We start from the raw sequence: 18,812 nt of genomic DNA, 5'->3' as shown, positions 1-18,812 counted from the left end.
ATCTGCTCTAACTGCTAGGAAATGACTTGCTTGACCTAATTTTAGTATAATTCCAACCCTATAGTCTGATCCCAGTAGTGTTCTTTTGCAGCTTTTCATTTTCCATGTAAGTGTGATAAAAATGTATTATGTGACCTCAGAAACATTAATCTTTTGTTTATTTTTTTAAGGCTTTAGCTATGGGAATGATGACAGAATACTATCACTATATCTTTACCACTCTGGTAAGTGGCTTGTAAAAACATACTGATGACATCTAACAAAGATGTTACTATCCTTAATTATGTTACTTGACAAAGTGAAAAAGGTCTCTCTGGAAAGGTGTGTGAGTCAACTCTGTTGAGTTTTCTTACTTTCAGTGAAAATTCATCAGGATGGTTTAATTATTGTTTAACAGCGTGCCTTGGAAACTGATAGACCCAAAAAAGCAACTGCGTCTGTAATAGTGCAGTTTTTAACTTTCAAGCAGGATTATATATTAAGTATATAATTCATAACTGATTTATTTATATTATGAAATGTGACCTTTTCCTCTTTTGGCTATTTGTATGTGAAAATTATGACATTTTAAATTTACTCATATATTCCATATCTTTAATCCATCATTTTACAAGATAATTCTTCACTGTCATATGATTCCAGAATAATTTGGTGTGATTATTAGCAGCACTTTATTTAAGAGTCCATGTTAGCTTTTTAGGTGCATGAATTATGCAATATTCTTTGGTGTCCATTGTAAAAGTAACTAAAAGGGAATTTGATCATTCTTCGAAATATCAGATTTAACATTTGCAATAAATGAACATTTAAAAATGCTCAAATGCTCTTACAAAACATAACAAACAGCCTAACTAAGAAACAGTTTAAAATTTGGTAAAATAATATTCTAGAAACTTCAGTTGTGCACGTTTCTCTGTTTCCCATTATGCTCAAATTCGCCTGTTTATATTGCAGTTCATTAGGGTTCTTAAAATACAAGACGTTTCAAACATGAGACAGATGTGCCTTGGTAAAACCATACTTGAAATTACCTATGTTTAAAGTTGCATACATGTTTAAGCCTTTATCGAAATGTATCCTTTGTTAACATGGAAATAGCTTGTTGAAGAGAAAGCAAAATAATTTGTGAAGTTTGTTAGAACTGTAAAGGCAAAATATCCCCCACAAGTACCTGTCTTATTTTAGAAGGATAAGTTGTTCTATCATGCATTTAGGATTGCATGCAATGGAATTTTCCTCACTGGTCTGTCAAAATGGATTCTAGGTGTTTCAAGGTATTTTCTACTTTTTAAATTTTGATTTTGCTAATGGTGAAAATTGCTTCTTTGAGTGGTATGCTGTCCATTGGCATTTAATTTTTATTCTTAAAGCTATGTGTAAAAATTGGGGTTTTCTGTCATTCTTATTTCCTTATTAGAACATTAGCTTTTTTTAGGAGAGGCAAGTATTATATTGACTTGGAGCTATCAAAGGATAATTTAGCGTGCACAAACAGATGATAAATTTTGATTTTTCAGTGTAGTTTTGGAACTTGCATCAGAATTTAGTTGTTTTGATATATTAATTGCTTCTTACCTGACATGGTGAAAGTCCTGTCAAATAAATTTTCCAGTCACAGAGTTTACAGCAGTCTTCTGTGTATTCTCCTCTTGATTGATTCAGGGTGTAATGCAATAGCTCATTAATACTCTGACCTGTGTGTATTTATAATATATGCATAATGCTGTTGTGTATATTTATTATATTCCAGTGTAAACATGACTGTGTTTGGATTAAATAATTACATCTGGGGTTCTGACTTCTTTCACAGTAAAAACTGAGAGAGTATTATAATATAAAGGGAAGGATGTAACATATTTCTAGTTATGTTCAACCTTTCCTTTGCAATAAAATGTTTTATTTCTTTAGAAAGAGAACATGAGTTAGGTTGTTCGTAAAATCATTCTGACACCTGCATATCTCAGGTATTATATATTGAAAATGGCATCATAATTACTAGCTGTAATTAAAAATGTGTAATGACTGATAACTGGTTGATATTTTTGTGGGCTTAGTGGTGTTAACAATGAGTAATGAATTATGTTTTGGCTTTCCATAGTACAATATTTAATCTTCTTCAGCTCTAGACAGTAAACAAAATGGATTCAGGCAAGTGTTACTCCTAACACTACCATTTCATGGAAATTAATAATATATTAAACTGCCAGCAAAAAATAACTTAGAAATGAGATGAACGACTAAGTATGAGTTATGTGGAGAATTTGTATGTTCAATGAAACTAAAATTATCTTATAGGACAGTAATGTCTTATGTATAAGCTTGATTGTGTCACTTAAAAAAATTATTTAAAATCAAACAGAAAGGAAACCACATGAAATTTTTCTTATAATGCATGTACCTAGGCCTGTCATGACCGCTTTCTTCATCAATTTTTTTTTCCCCATGTTCTCAACTTGATCTTAGACCTGAGTTTCTTCAAGTCAAGTACTGTTTCTACGTTGTTTCTAAGGATTCTGTCAAAGGACTGGGATAATCTTGAGTTTACTTGCCTGATTTAAAATTTTTCATCTTTTTATTAATTTATATTTGCCTCTGTGTGTGTTTGGGGCCTAAATACACATGCACATACATACATACATTAATTGACAAAGGTTATTCTTACAAAGACTTAATCCTAATCAAAGATATGTCCATGTTTGGAAGTATGATTGATAGCTGTGAAAAATGTTTTTGGTTAAATGTACATTTCCCCACTCCCCCCGCCAACTTAGTGTCTAGAGATCAACATGTTCAAGTTTCAAAGAGAGTGCAGGTGCAAGAGAATCTTATTCTATTGTTTTTGTGATTTGAAGTCTGTTCTGGTAAGCCAAAGAAGTAGTGGTTAATAATAGTGGGTTTAGCTATTAATAATAGTATTTAAACCTACTCTAGATAATATTATTTAAGCCTAACTAGTAATGGATACAGTTCTGCAACTGGACTCAGCATTTCCTATAAGGCTTTTAAAAAAAAAAAAAAAAAAAAAAAGACAGCTGAATCTGTTCTTCCTCTGTGAATCAGATTACTGCCACCACAGGGTCAGGTGAGTTGCTTGCTCACAGGCACAGGCCCCCAGATAAACAGAGCATACTTCCTACCATATATAGTGCTGTTACTCCTGCAAATTTCAGTACTCTCATTTGGGGAGATGGTCTAGCAATTGAAATAGGAATTGCAGTGTATTAAAGTATTTATATGATGGTCATTTTTTTCAGGACCTTTTTGCCTTGGATGTGGAACCTTATCGGTATAGTGGAGTTAATATGACTGGATTCAGAATTCTAAACACAGAAAATACCCAGGTGTCATCTATCATTGAAAAGTGGTCTATGGAACGACTGCAAGCACCTCCTAAGCCTGATTCAGGTTTGCTGGATGGATTTATGACGGTATGAATATCAGTGTTTAGTTCCCTTTTTTTATGTATGTTTGAGAAGTTAAAAAAAAAGGTTTAACTTTTTATTCCTGTTATTAAGATTGTTTAGAGATATGAGACTAAATATTATTGTAGATGTGACAGAGTAACTGTGGTCTTTCTGGTAATATTCTGTAGGCTGAATACATAGCCGTGTTAACTTCCTTCCAAAATTACACACTCAGTACTTTTTTTCCAAATCAAAATGTCACATTGTAAATGTCTAATTCATCTAGTCCATACTTCCCTACTTTGTTGTTAAAAATATTGTATGGGATCATGTCAAATCCTGATAAAAATCAAGCTAAAACACAATTGTCCCTTTCTCTGTCTTTTGTATCTTACTCATTTAAGTTTCATTCATTCATAATGTGTACTATTTTGCTTCTACATACTATAAGTAACACCTGCTTAATATATTTTCCAGTTTCTATGCCTTCACATATCTAATTATTCTGGTTGTTTGGCTTTTTTTCCTTCCATTGCCATTATTCTCTGACCTCACTTCAGTTCATGAAAATCGCAATTACATTCATGCAAATAAACTTTCATTACTAGATTTTCAGTGAGTTTCTACTACTCATCAGTTGGAATTAAATCTACAATTATAATGTCCGGAAAGGATTTATTTTAAAACTTATCCTACATTAGGACCTCTTTAGTTTTCAAATTTGTTGAAAGATCTAATTTTCCACTTTGGCCCGGAGCGATTTGTAGCATCTTTGCTGACAGAGTTCCACTGCTCTTTAGATTTTTATTTTTTTTAAAGCCTTTTCATATTCTATTTGAAAAATAGCAAATTCTGTTTCTTGAAGATTAGTATCTTCATTATTTATCAGTTACCTAGATTGTGTTAGTTGGGCCACTTAACATAGCTAATCTTTTGAATGATTTTTTTTTTCCTACTGATAGGATTTAAAGGTTTTATAGACATTAAATACTAAATAACAATCAATACTTTAAAAGTTAATTTCCTTTTTGTCTTTTTTTTAGAAAATTACCATTTTTAGAGAAAAATACTTTTTCTCTTCTATTTACTTGCTGTGTACAGTATCTTGAACATGACAGTTGGACACATTTTAAATTTAATTTATTTACTAGTTCTGTTGTGCTGCACTTTTAAAGTACTATATGATGTGATCTGTAAAGTTATATTGTTCATTTCTCTAAATAATTCCAAATAAGCAAATGAACACCCCAAAATTCTAGAAATGTGTGAAGTATACGTCTGGTTTACATATAGCTGCTGCTTATTATTGTCAGTCATTGTTTCATGCTTCCTTGTTTGCATTAATATTTTCATTCTTTGATTTTTAACTTTTTCAATTTAAAATTTGTAGCAGTTAATCTCATTCATGGTAGCTGTATATTTTATGCATTGATCAAAGATATATAGTTACTTTATCAAAACACAGGGCCGTGGTCAATAACATAATTGGAACAGAGTTCTGTGGGCCAGTCACATGCTTCTCATCCTTTGTGGTGCTGTAAAGAAAATGCCATTCTCAGAAAAGCTTCTGGTGAGAGTTATTACCAGTATATGACTGTGTAAGACCGTACTTTACACCATTACTTTGCCTCAGGATAGGAAAGGATAAAGTGCATGAACAACACGCTGCTTTCTTTTCTGGACCCTTAAGAGCCCTCTTTGTCAATCTAAACGGAACCAAGTATTCATACAGACTGTGATGACTATTTTATGGGGATTTTTTATGTCGATTAAGCATCTAAATGTGCTTTGCCTACCTGGGTTTTAGATACCTGAGATATGCAGATTGAATTTAGAGGGTGTTTAAAGGCCTAATAATCTTGACAAGTGTTAAGTGCTTACAGAGCTTTTATAATTTGGCCCTCAGATATAGAAAAAACATTTACAGAATGTCAGTTTTTCAAGAAATGTCTTTGGAAGGTGTAGAAGAAAGTTATGTCATGACATCATTGCACAAAGTTCTTCCTGTGCTCAGAATAAGTCACACAGAATCACAGAATAGTCAGGGTTGGAAGGGACCTCTGGAGATCATCTAGTCTAACCCTCCTGCCAGAGCAGGGTCACCTACAGCAGGTTGCACAGGACAGCGTCCAGGCGGGTTTTGAATGTCTCCAGAGTGGGAGACTCCACAACCTCTCTGGGCAGCCTGTTCCAGTGCTCCACTACCCTCAAAGTGAAGAAGTTCCTCCTCATGTTAAGATGGAACTTCCTATGTTCAAGCTTGTGCCCATTACCCCTCGTCCTATCAATGGGCACCACTGAAAAAAGACTCCTCTCATCCCTCTGGCATCCTCCCTTTAAGTATTTGAAAGTCAAATAAAATAAGTCATTTTATTGACTTATTATCAATAAAGTTGTTAAGTTTGTAAAATTTGACTACCATTTCACTTTTGTTCATGTGTATTTAAAGTCAGAAATGCACAGATATTAATTGCTGTTATGGAATACTCTAACTGATACGGGCTGAACTGGGAATTTGTTTTATTTTAATTGGTTGGTAATGACTATAGTTTATTCAGAAAAATATTAGCAATAAGCCTGCTTAATGTGAGACCATTCAGCTTGAGCCGCATAGCTAAATGCCATTTAATTGGGTATTAAAATACCTGAAACTCGAGAATTTGCCAAATAAAAAACTGAGGTTTATCTATCTCTGAGCATTTAGAGACCTCAGTGAAGACTAACTGGTTTCCAATGCTGTAAAACCAGGCAGTTCTAGTGGTGTTTGTGTTATGTCATTCTTCCTCTGCCTTTTCCATGATGTGTAAACTAACTTAGCCATCATGACAAGAGTTAGAACTACCAATTTAACTCTGATATTTCATTTCCTTAGTTATGATTCATAGACTTCCCAGTCTTAATTCTTGTTTTACGTTGTTCTCTATAGGCTTATATAACTCTCTAATTAGTATGTCATTTTCCTCATAGTTATCCAACCTTTAGTATCCCAATGTGATAAAAAGTGGATACAAAATTTCATCTTGTCTCTTTGGATTGTTCCAAGTTAAATTTCCAAGTGTGAATCCTATTGACTTCAATTAGAATAGTTTTTCCTTTGTTTCTAGGCTGCTCCTCAGGACAGCTCTGGAAGGGTGATGCTTTAGCACACCCAAGAAGATTAGGGGTGAAAACAGAATTCTCCATCATGTTTCGCTCTCCTTTTAGGGTTTCTTAAGATTCTCTATATGGGCTTTGGAAAAACATATTTAAACTATCTAATGAATGCTTCCATAATTAATCATTCTATTATTTAATAAATGTTAACTTATTTGTATGACAGTTGTGGTTTAACCCCAGCTGGCAACTAAGCACCACACACCCACTCACTCATTTCCCCCCACCCCCTTCCCCCAACATCTGCAGAATATTTTTTCTGTGCATATTTCTGTCCCAGGGACTCGTTAATTATAATATAAGAACAGCATTCAAATCTAAAGAGGTTGAATAGCATCACTGAAAGTTTTGAGGTTTGCTCCAAGATCTCCAAGATGAGTATTTGGAGTTGTATGTCACCAAAATTAATGTGGTTTCTTTTTTTTTTTTTGTTTTTTTTTTTGTTTTTTTGTATACAAAGTGTATAATAAATTCAGGTATGCAGACCTGTGGTTCTGTTGGGGCAATCCGTCTTGAAAGTACGTCAGCATTGAGGATTGCAATACAGACTGAAAGTAGTCTGAAATGGAGCCTTGTGTTACGATGTTACTAAACAACTTCTAACCAGATTGAGGATCTTTAAACAGTTCTCTGATATATGATATATTCATTACTGTTATTTTTCATTAACTTTATACTAAATTTTGAAATTTGAAAGTGGTTGCTACTTAGCAACCACTTGAGCAAAATGACTTGGCATTAAAAAACACACTAATTTTCAACCAGAGTAAAATTTCTTCTTGAAAAATGAATATCTTCTTCAAAAATGAATTTATAATGTAAGTTAAAAAAAAATGAAATAAAAACATGTCATTTATTTAACTTTAGCTTTTATTTTGTAAAAAGTTTAGATTTGAAAGGGTTCATCCTGATTTAGCCTGGAGCAAAAACATTGAGTTTTGGATTTTCCCGCTAGATGAAAAAACTGCTAAATTATGATGACTGAATATTTTTGTTAAATTCTAATGGTACTGTCATCTGTACTGTATTAACAGAAGGATATTCTGGAAATCAGAAAAGTAACATGCTATTTTCAAGGAACTTTACTTTGGTACACTTGACTTCTTATTTTTGATTCAGTACAAGTAGCACAAAGAAAGAGGAAAAAAAAAACAACAAAACAACCACCAAATGAACAAACAAACAAAACCCAAAACCCCAAGCATAAATGCACTCCTACATTTATATATGACAACCATGTTTCAGACCAAGCGAAGTAGAGCATGAATAAAGTGTTATGAGTTTAGAATTCTTTTACTGTACAACTATTAATCTTCCAGTTTTCTGTGCCTCAAGTCAGAACTTAGCATGCATAATTAAGATGACCTAACAAGCTCTGCTGCTTCATTGACGTAAAGTTTTCCTTACTAATTGCTTTTGCCTATCATCCAATTTCACTATCTGCTTTCATCTTACGTAGAAAAGAGTGTGCTTTTTTCTATTCTGACTATCAATTCTATTCTTTAATGTTCACTTTAGTAGCTGTATGCAGCAGGTGCAGGGAAGCGCTGTGGTACTTGATGAATGCTATATCTAAGGTCAATATTAAAGGATTTAATCAGAAAAAAAATCATAGTTTGTCTCTGATAGATTTTGTAGGCTGCCTAGCAGAATGGGGCATTACTTAGTTGTGTGCTTTCTTTTCCGACCCTTAATTCTCTGGTTTATTTTTTTACATATTTTTTTAATTTCTCCTTTTCTGGACATGAGATGAGATTTTCTGAATAAAGATTTGAAATAGTTAAAGGCTGATGCATAGACTTCCTTGGATAAGGAAAAAAGATCCAAGGATATTTTCTTTAAATACATAACTGTAAAAAAGCTGCAAAGATCGCCAGGAAAAATGCTAATACCTTCATACATTGTCCTTAATCAAAAGAATATACCAATGGATTCACTTCACTGAACTGTCTAGGAAATTCATCTTGAAACTAGCCATTCTGAGGGATACAGTAAAAATGCTGAAGTTATAATTGCTTTGTAATTTGAGAATGGGAATGAAACGTTGGATTCATAAATGTGTAGATATTTTCCCCTAATTAGCTCTCCATATTTGCACACTCAATAGACTTGGGGGACACATTTATATATTATATTCTTTGTTTGTTGTCTTTTTCTCCTGATTGTAAGACAACTTCCACTATGTGATCTCTCAATATCCAAACCTTATGACTGTTCTGTGAAGTCTAGTTTATCTCATCTCATCTCAATGTTCACCTTCTGACCTTTGTGATTATGTTAGTTTAATATTCTCAGAAGTTTTGTTGAATCCAATGGTAAGACAAAGAAAGAATTGCTAAAGAAAAGAATGGTGTAAGGGTGTGTATGGATGGACACCAATGGACAAAAATTTTCAGTTGCATTAAATCAATTTGTTTGAAAAACCCTAAACTGCTGTAATGAATGGGACTAAGGCATGAAGGCTGTGTTAAATGGCCAGCTCTAATCAGGTGAAAGAGCCCAATAATCATCAGAGCCCTTTGGCTTACTTTTGGTAAGGCTTTTTTAATCGTGTTAAACTAACTTGGTTAAGCTAATACAGTTGGAACGTATATATTTTTTTTTTTTTCCATTATAAACAAGATTGGAAGAGATTAAGAGAATAAGGGAAGGCATTGAAACCGTGGCACTTGCAGCTTAAGAGCCATCTGAAACCTAAAAATCTAGAATTAAGAAAAGTGACTCAGTTTTTCAGTTTTTTATCATGATATAACCAAGGGTTTATGATGCAATAGTTCCCATGTCAGATAGTTGGACATGAATAATATTAAGGGCGCTCTTCTACTGTTATGAAAGACATGACCCTACTCATCCCCCCCCCCCCCAAACAAAACAACAATAATAACAAAATCCCACCCCCCCCACCCAAAAAACCCGCATAAGAATCTGAATCTAAGTGTCTCTGATCTTTTTTAATCAAAGGTTAGGTGAGCAGCATGAGCCAAGAGAAATTGTGAATAAAAAAAATACAGCAGCGATAATGAAAGAGATTAGATTTTAAAATTAAGCTCTTAATTACTGACTCAAGAAATTGGGGAGATGCAAAACTGGAAATATACTCTATTAGCAATGCTAGTATTTTGTATATTTAGTTCAGTTTATTTTTTTAATCTAATTTGGTTCAATTTCTTAGTTTTTTGTGCAGTGTTCTCCAAAATTCACTGCTTTGTTTTCCTCCCAAAGGAAGGTATCATCAGGGTTTTCTTTCAGCACACTTCTGGCCTTTGACATCCTTGATGTCAGAATTTTCAATGACTGTACCAATGAATTGAATAGGTATTGAGGTTATTACACTGGGTACAAATTCTGTACTGAGATAGAAAGTTCTGAAGTTTAGTTTTGTTTCACTTTAGGCAACCATTTGCCTTTTATAGTCACTTGGGGGTAAAAACAATACAGTCATTGCAAGTATAGTATTTTTAAGCTAGTTCAGTTAGTGCTTTAATGAACTTTAGGCGCTTAGCTAGCAGTGTTAAGAGAATCTACAGATGCTTCACATCCTGCTAATTCCTTAGAGTATGTTTGATTATTTTTTTTTTAATAATAAATTATTTCATACTTGTTTACGTTCTTCATTTGAAATGGTAACCTCTTTAATTTAGCAATTAAGGTTTTTTTATAGAATATAAGACTTCCAATTTGTTGAATAACTTGTTACAAATTAGTCATTTAGTTCTATTAACAGTAAAAGGACATTTGTGAAACTGTAATTTCTTATCTGTACCTAACAATACAGAAATAACTATATTTGAGATATAGATGTTTTGTATTTGAGATAGCTAGTTAAATAACAACTTAGTAACTGCTAACAGTCACTGAGACCGGACAGAAGGATTTGATGAGATAAAGGTGTTTTTAACATTTCTGAGGGTGAAAAGATCCATAAAAATAAAAAGATATATTCATTATAGGAATACAGCCCCAGATTCTGATTTAGAGCTTCAAAGAGGATAGCTTGTTATGTACACAGCTTTCTAATTATGCCTTTAGCAAAAGGACTTTTCTGGATTTGCTGATGAGATGTGTTTAGTAAGACAGCGTGGCAGCAAATGTGTACTTCAAAGGAAATACTAAACAATTACTTATTATGACATTACAAGACAGGAATCTCCTCTAGGCACAGTTAACTTCAGGAGTTTAGGGACTAAGCAGGATTTCATGCTGTAAGATGTTTTAGAAATGATATGTCAGCTATTTTGAGAATTAATTGCGTTATTAAACAGTTGACTCCTGTATGTAGTCTTTCTTCGTATTTTAGGAGACAGGACCTATCAGAAACTTGCAACCCTGTCCCTAAAGAAAGATATGCCCAAGTGTTGTACAGCATTTAGCAGAAATTGCAGCTTCTCTCCTGTGGAAGATATCATAGAATTCTTCCAGATGTAGTTTGAGTATGTACGCATATATTTATAAATATAGTAAGATTACCATGGATTTATACAATGTTTTCATGTTAGAACTCTCTTGTTACACCTTTACAAAGTAATAAAGGGAGCTCATTGTAACAGCCAGTAGGGAAATGGCAGAGCTTGTGCAACCTGCAAGAGCTTCTGTACAGTCTGGAAAACTGGCTGAAGCATAGGCTGTTTTTTGAAATAGGAACTTAAGTACCTTTACTCAGGAAATATGCAAGTGCCTCTGCACTGTATGAAATTCAAAGTCATAGAGGACTATATAGTTCATTGAGGGAATTCAAAGTCTGAGGACTGTAGCCCAGTATATCATAATCTGTCAAAAAAGATATTTTTCCTTAGGATATGCATTCTGAAATTCAGTTTAATAGTTTATTCATACACTATATTTATTGTAACTTTTCAGGAAAAGTGAACCAAAAGCAAGATTACTTTTATTCTCTTTCTTTGCTGTTATGGTTAAAGAATGTTGTCTTTAGGAGCAACATAATCAATTAAAGCTGGTAATCAGCAGGCTTATTTGCAGGAATGAACAATTTTAGCAATCATTATGGCCACAATTGTAGGATGTGGAATGGTAACAGGGTACCCATGGCAGGTTAAGCAGAAATGTAAATAATTCAATTTGTGGAGAGAAGGGACTATCAATTTAGCTCTTATTATGTGCTTATCAGCTTCACAGTGGCACTGCCTGTTAGGGCTGCTATACACTCGACAGTAAGGTTTGAAAGTATGTTCTGGATAAAATCTTGGTCCTTTGGAAATCGGTATATGTGTGTAATTTGGCTAACCTTTACTTTACTACGTGTATGCCCAGTTTAGATATGATAACGCAGATGAACTGAAGAGTTGATTTTTTTTTTTTTTTCTGATGGAGTATTAAATACTACATACAGTAATGGAGTGAAAAAGAGTGAAAACTATATGTAAATATTTGTCTCAATATTCAGGTGTTTAATTTGGGCATAGTTTGGTAAGCTCTGTCTGTCTTCATTCATTATGTACTTCTGATTTATGAAAAACAAGAATATGTTATTTCTTTCTGTTACTAATTGATACTAACTAATTACTAGACCAGTTGACATAGCTGATAGAAAGAAACAAGCTTCTGGGCATACCATCCTCTCTGTGAAAGTCCTGAAGGGACCTGTGCTTGAATGTTTTTTCCATTTTTTCGATTTCCAGATGTATATAGATTTGTCTGATAAAAGATATTACTTCTCCCTATAAATCTTTTTTTTTTTTCTATTTCTATTTTTATATTTCTAATTTTAAATGGGTTCATATAGTGCACATAGACTTCACTGGGATTTTCATCCAGATCAGATATATAGTTATTGCTTAAATTCTTTGTCCTAAGGGATAACTCTATTTCCTGTCCAGAACATCATGGACTCAATTTTAGTCCTTTGCAGGTGCCACAGGATATTGTGCCTTGCCTCCACCTGCCCCTCCAGAGAACCACAGGTCTTCTATAAGTCCAAAGTCATGTCTGCACACCTGTGAATGTTTCACATATTCTTGAATATTTCAAACGTTTCTATATGCCTGCATTCAGGCTGCTTCATCAACCTTCTATCTAGAATGGTAGCAGGAAATATATTTTCCACTTAAATAGTCTTATGGGAATACAATTGCCACAAGCACACATACAGAGTTATTAAACAGTGCCTAGCAAAATTCAAGCATTACCTGAATCTGCATGTGAATCTGCATTTATGTCAGGCCGGAAACAAAATTAATTTGCTTTCATTATTATATATTTTCTTTGTGTACCTGAGGCCCCTGCTGTCCCAAGCCACATTCAGCATAGGAAATAGGTGAGAGAATAACATACTGAACGCACTAATAAGTATTAAGTGTCATGATGCTGTGAAACAGAGATTTCAGACGTTAAAGGTTTTATGCTCTTCTTAGTCCCACTTTCCAAGGTCCAAGTATAAGTATAGTATATTAATAGCAGAGATAAGGCTGTATCCTATCTCAGATAATGAGAGGCTATGTAACATCCTGGAAATAAATACTAAACTTTTTAAGAATTCCTTTATTTGATGCTATGGAAACAATTATTCAAACATAGTGTTGAAATGCTACTAGGAACGTATTATTTCATAAAAGATATTCTGTGCATGTAATTTCTCTCAAAGTTGTTTGTAAAAACAAAACCTTGTTTTACCTCTTTTTGTCATATGTAGCAATGGATGTGTTATTCAATCCGTCTGTTTACTGAGCTGTTGGTTGACGCCTCAGCTCAACAAAATGTTCAACATGCTTTCTTGCTGAAAAAGCAATACAAAGTTTCTCAGTAGTCCTGTTGAAGTCAACTGGACTACTTTGGCACTTAAAGTGAAGTATATAATTTGTTAAATGGGTCATCAAAGGTAACTTGCAAAAAAAAAAAAGGAGTATTTTTTTATATAACTTACTTTGGATTTATGTATGTTACTTTGTTACACTCCACTCTATTTTGAGTGAAGACTGAGAATTTAAAGGTACTTCTGAGCACAGGGGGCAATCATTTTTTAGCCTTTTTATGATAAACGACATATTTCAGAAAATACCGCTTTGAAAATTGTGTATGCCTGATGATATGATTGTTCTCAGTGTTGTTTACATAAAAGATAAACAATTTTAGCTTTAGACTATTTTGGATTTCTTAGCCTTCTATTTGCTTAAAATACAGGACAGTTATTCTGATGTAATTCCAAAGTTTGATTAAGATTGTAGTTAGAATCCAAATAAAAATAACTCTATACCTGAAGGAATATTCTTGTCTGCAGGATCGCTGAATAGAAACTACTTTTTTTTCATTTATTCATCTTCAAACTGAAAAAAAAAAAAAACAACCAAACCCAACCATTTTTTTTTTTACAATGATCATAATTTCTGTCTTAGTCCCTAGGGTGCTTCACACAGTATGATTCATGTTAACATGAATGCTGGAAGTAGGAGGTCTTCCTGAGCAGATACTCTTGCAGTAGTGCATGTCTAGAATTTGAGACAGGGGACATCAAGCTAGCAGCTGCAGTACTGCTGGCTAATTGTTTCATTAAGTTGCTAGACTAATTTAAAAGGTGATGTAAACAAAATTTCCTGACTGGACTACCCTGGACTCCATGGAGAATTCTGGCATACCTATAGACACCTTTTGGCCAGTGGTGGATTCCACAGAATCATAGAACAGCCCGGGTTGGAAGGGACCTTGAAAGGTCATCTTGTCCAACCTTTCATGGGAAAGGGAGCCAAGAGGAGATTATCTGGCACCCTGTCCAATTGTCTTGAAAACCTCCAGTGATGAGAGGTCTATCATGTCTCTGGGGAGGTTGTTTGAGTGATTATTCTCACTGTAAAAAATGTGTTTATCAAGATGAAACCTCTTCCAGTGTACCTTGTATCCATTGCCCTTTGTCCTCCTCATGTGGGTTCTTGTGAAGAGACAGCCTCTGTCCTCTTTGTAGCTGCCCTTTAAGTACTGAAATACTGTGAGGAGGTCTCCCCTGAGCCTTCTGCAGGGAGGAAGGACGTAGCTCCTTCAGTCTTCCCTTGGAGAGCAAATTTTGCAGCCCTCTGATCATCCTTGTGGTGCTCCTTTGGATCCTCTCCAGTGTGTTCATGTCTTTTTTTGAACTGTGGGTACCGTAACTGGACAGAGTGCTCCACATGCGGCCTTACATGCACTGAATAGTGTGGGATGATCTCTACCTCTGTTAGTAATGCCTCTGTGGATGCAGCCCAGGATCCAGTTTTCCGTTGTTACTGCAGTGGCTCATAGCTGACTCATGTTCAGCTTGCTGTCCTCCAGGACCCCCAGGTCCCTTTCAGCAAGTCTGCTCCCCAGCCACATGGATCCTAACATGTATTGGGCTACTTGGTTACGTCATCTTTGTACTTGTCTTTGTTAAACTGTACACAGTTCTTGCTAGCCTGCCCTGCTCTCTGTAAGATGGCTTTCACTTCCGTCATGCCCCCATACCACCCAGTTTAGTGTCATCAGCAAACTGTTTAGCAATGGGCCTTTGTCTTCCCTGTGCTTCTGTTTACTGGTCGTGTATATGAAGAACCCTTTCTTGTCGTTCCTCACATCTTTGGCCAATTTCATTTTGAATATGGAAATGTAAACACTAACATACCGCTTTCTGTTTGAAGAGCACTGTCATGCATGTAAGGTCCTCAGCCTGAAGTTCACTGCATGATCATGAACTGAAAAACTAAAATCTATATTCATGGAAGGACATGTTTCTGTCTTGGATTGAAAGATTTATAGCAACATCTGGGAGCAATTAGAAAGGCTTCTTTGTTCTTTGGCACAGTTAGGTCTTCATGTCTTTGTACAAAGCAAAGTTGTGCTTAATGATTTCATTTAGTAAATGCTTAGATTTGCCACAGTTTTGCAATTAACAAGAAAAATAACAACACAAATGTTTTCTTTAAAATCGAATACTCTTCTACTAATGTTAATACAAGTAGGGTTCTCTATCTTCATTTGCTGGGTTTAGTCCTGAGACAGTATTATAGATGAAAAACTTAAATATACAAATAAAAATAAATATACCTTTTATTGAAATTTGCATCAGAGAGTATTGTGTCTGTTTCTTTTAGCAATGAACATGCTTAGGTTTCTTTGACTTTACTGTTCCATGTTTGACCTATACATTGACTAAATACTTGTCTTAGATAAAGGTCATCGACTAGGAATAGACACCAGCAGTTAGAAAACTGTTTTTAAACAATTTAAAGGGGTTTAAATGTGAAGCTCTTGAATGAAGTTCTCTCTAAACGGAAAACAAGTCTTAAGGTCTCAAGCACAGCTGTGTTAAACAAAGCAAACTTTCATTGGGTTTGTTTATAAATTGCAGCATAAGGAGCTTTATATGTAGTTTTGCAAGGCTGAACTTAAAGCTCAGGTTTACTTTGCTTGCGAACAAATATTTATTAGCATTTATAAGCATTTACAAAGACGTTTTTAAGTCTACTAATGTAGAAAGAAGTCAATGCTGATTCTGTCTTTTAGACATGGACGTAGAATACTGAATGACATTGTAGTAGGCTACAATTTCTCTAGAGAAAGATGCAAAGGAAAGTGAGGATTATGCTCTTTCCTGCACCCAAATGAAGTGTGTGTGTTCATTTAATAAATCAGCCGTATTCAGTTAAAAAAAAAAAAAAGGTACCTGTCAATTTTATTGTAGTTACTCTGAATTTGATGAGATCAAATTGTCATTTAAGGCTCATTCCTTAAGACAACCACAACCCATATGGGATATACTTGGAAATATACAAATGGAAGAAGAATAAAGAGAAAGTGTAAAATATGAAGCAGTATAATAAAGTGTATATTTACTGAAGTTTAGCTTGGACATAATAAAATTCAGGAAAAATAAATTGGTAGAAAATCAGTGAGTTTTGTTAGCTTTTGCATCATTGCTAGCAGTTCTCTGAGGCAAAGATCACACTCCTTTCAAAAAGCTGTGAATCAAGACTCGTAAAGTTGATGCTTGAGAAAAATATATTGATGAATGAAAGATCAGACAAGGGAGAGGGGATTCCAGGAGTAAAAATTACAAGCAGACTTTAATTTTTATATATATTTGTGTTTGCTTTTCTTTATATTGTGCATACTAGCATATGTTTCTTCTACTTTTTGTCACAATAGTCTTGGGAATCAAAATGTTTAGGTGATCTATATGAAGTTTATTTAAAATTGTTGGTTAGAGTCAGAATGTCAGGGACCTGTATTGATTTACAAGTGAGATCAAGGCAGAAAGTCTACCAGTAGAGCAGTAGGAGGCAAATGAGAGAATCTTTACCATCTGATATGATATCATATGGTATCAACTATGGTATCATAGTTGTTACAGAAAAATAACGAAGCACTTTTCCGGGAATATAAATTAGCAACAACTAGCCTACCAGATCTAACACAAGTTTTACTAATGATTTGCTCCTAAAGAGTGATCTATTCCCCGAGAAGATGTGTTTCTAGCTCTTCATTTGCAGAGGTGTCTTCAACTCTCCAGAACTGCTAAAGTATTGTTTACTTTATATTCCATATGTTGTGATAACTTTGAAACACAGCACTTAATTTTTGAAGCAGTTTGCATTATTACAAATAGGTGATTAATATTCAGCCAAGTGCTGTTGAATGTAAGAAGTATGGAAAATGTTGAAAATATTTTCATTTAAGGCTTTGTAATCATGTGAAAAGTCAATGGTGTTTTTTGGGTTTTTTTTTTTTTTTGGTTGGTTGGTTGTTTTTTTTTTTTACTATAAGCATTTTTTAAACTTTTGTGTGTGTGGTAGAAACATTACTGGGAGCAACCCATTGCATATCATGGAATGATGTGGTCAGTTAGGCTTCTTTAATGTGACTTTACCCCCTTAGAAATGGATTCTTAGAGTGACACTTGGGTCTGTGGTGTTGTGTTTCCTCCCCTTCCCTCCTTCTCTAAGCTGTGTTTTCTTTGACTTATATGTTAACACATCAAACCGATAAAGAATGCAATTATTTTTTCCTGAATATAATAGGGGATTGAACAACATACTTCAGGACTCAAACAGAAGATTGAAGCATTTCAAATCTTACATTTGGAAGCATGAACAGAACATATACAGTAACTTTTTCATATAAGAAGGATCTCAATAAACTGCAACAAGTTCAGAGGAGAACCATCAAGACTGTCAGGGCTGAAGGACTGGAGCACTTGCACTATGAGGAGAGGCTGAGGGAACCAGCCTGGGGAAAAGAAGGCCTCGTGAGGACCTGACAGCAGCCCCCCAACACCTGCGAAGAGGTTATCAAGAAGACAGAGCCAAGCTATTCCTGGCAGTGCACGGCATGAGCATAAGAGCAAAAGCATAAACCGAGAGAGGTTTGAACTGGTTGTAAGGCAAAACCTTTTCACCACGAGGAACGTAAAGCAGTAGAACAGATTGCTCGGAGAGGTTCTGTAGTCTCCATCCTTGCGGGTTTCCAAGATCTGATAAAGTTCTGAGAAATGTGGTCTAACCTCAGAAGGGACATTACTTTGAGCAAGGGGTTGGACCAGGGAAGTCCTGAGTTGTCTTCAACTTGAATTATCTTATGATCATTAATTATACAAAACAACTACTCATGGCTGTCCTCTGTGAGATTCATCTCCAGTAGCTCTGTAGAGCACTATTTGATCTGAGGGAACCTCTCCAAAACCAACAGCAGTTAGAGCCATGAAATCGAAACCTGTACCCATATTCCTGAAGCAGAACTGTAGCTTATTACACAGACATCATATTGTTGGTAAACCAGAGTACCAGTTCTTCCTTTTCTTCTAGAAGTTATCCTGCTGTTTAGGGAGAAGCATCTGCATTACTTCCTGCTTTGCTTGTATTTTAATCCTAACAATCATGCGATTTTTTCAGATTACAAAAAAACTTTATTAAATGTAGAGTGGTCTCAAATAGAATTTTAGCTTTTACAGCCACAGAAGATGTGTTAGAATGTATCAATCGTGATACAATCAGACTATTAACGAGAAACCTAATGATTCCATGTTCTTTTCAGAGTTTGGCTGGTTTGCTGTGTTTTAATGCAAGGAGAATCACGAATTGAGCTTGTCTACGCCATACAGCCGTAGGCACAGTGGTTAACCTGCCTGTCTCCTTTCTGTGCAGCTGTTGAACAGTCAACCTTGCAGAAAGTTTGGTGGCAAACCATGCAAAACCTTTCAAGTAATGGCTAGTGGTCTGCTAAATAATCCAGCAGTGGCTTGGTCTATTCAGACGTATTCTTTCATGGTGGTGGCCATGTCTTAGGCTTCATTTGTTTCTG

The 18,812-nt window shown here is 34.8% G+C and overlaps 1 protein-coding gene across 1 annotated transcript in view; it reads left to right on the top strand.

Moving 5' to 3' along the window:
• GRIK2 (glutamate ionotropic receptor kainate type subunit 2) overlaps positions 1-18,812 on the top strand; it is a gene marked incomplete at both ends in the record, with an annotated part of 413,581 nt that overhangs the window by 166,114 nt on the left and 228,655 nt on the right. Inside the window, 2 exons of the mRNA XM_082481392.1 lie at positions 171-224; positions 3,255-3,428. Of these exons, the coding sequence (XP_082337518.1) occupies positions 171-224; positions 3,255-3,428 (228 nt within the window). The remainder of the gene's footprint in view (positions 1-170; positions 225-3,254; positions 3,429-18,812) is intronic.

Source organism: Vanellus vanellus (assembly GCF_965231255.1).
Source record: "Vanellus vanellus genome assembly, chromosome: 3".
Taxonomy (NCBI): domain Eukaryota; kingdom Metazoa; phylum Chordata; class Aves; order Charadriiformes; family Charadriidae; genus Vanellus; species Vanellus vanellus.
This window is presented reverse-complemented; position numbering and strand designations above follow the sequence as displayed.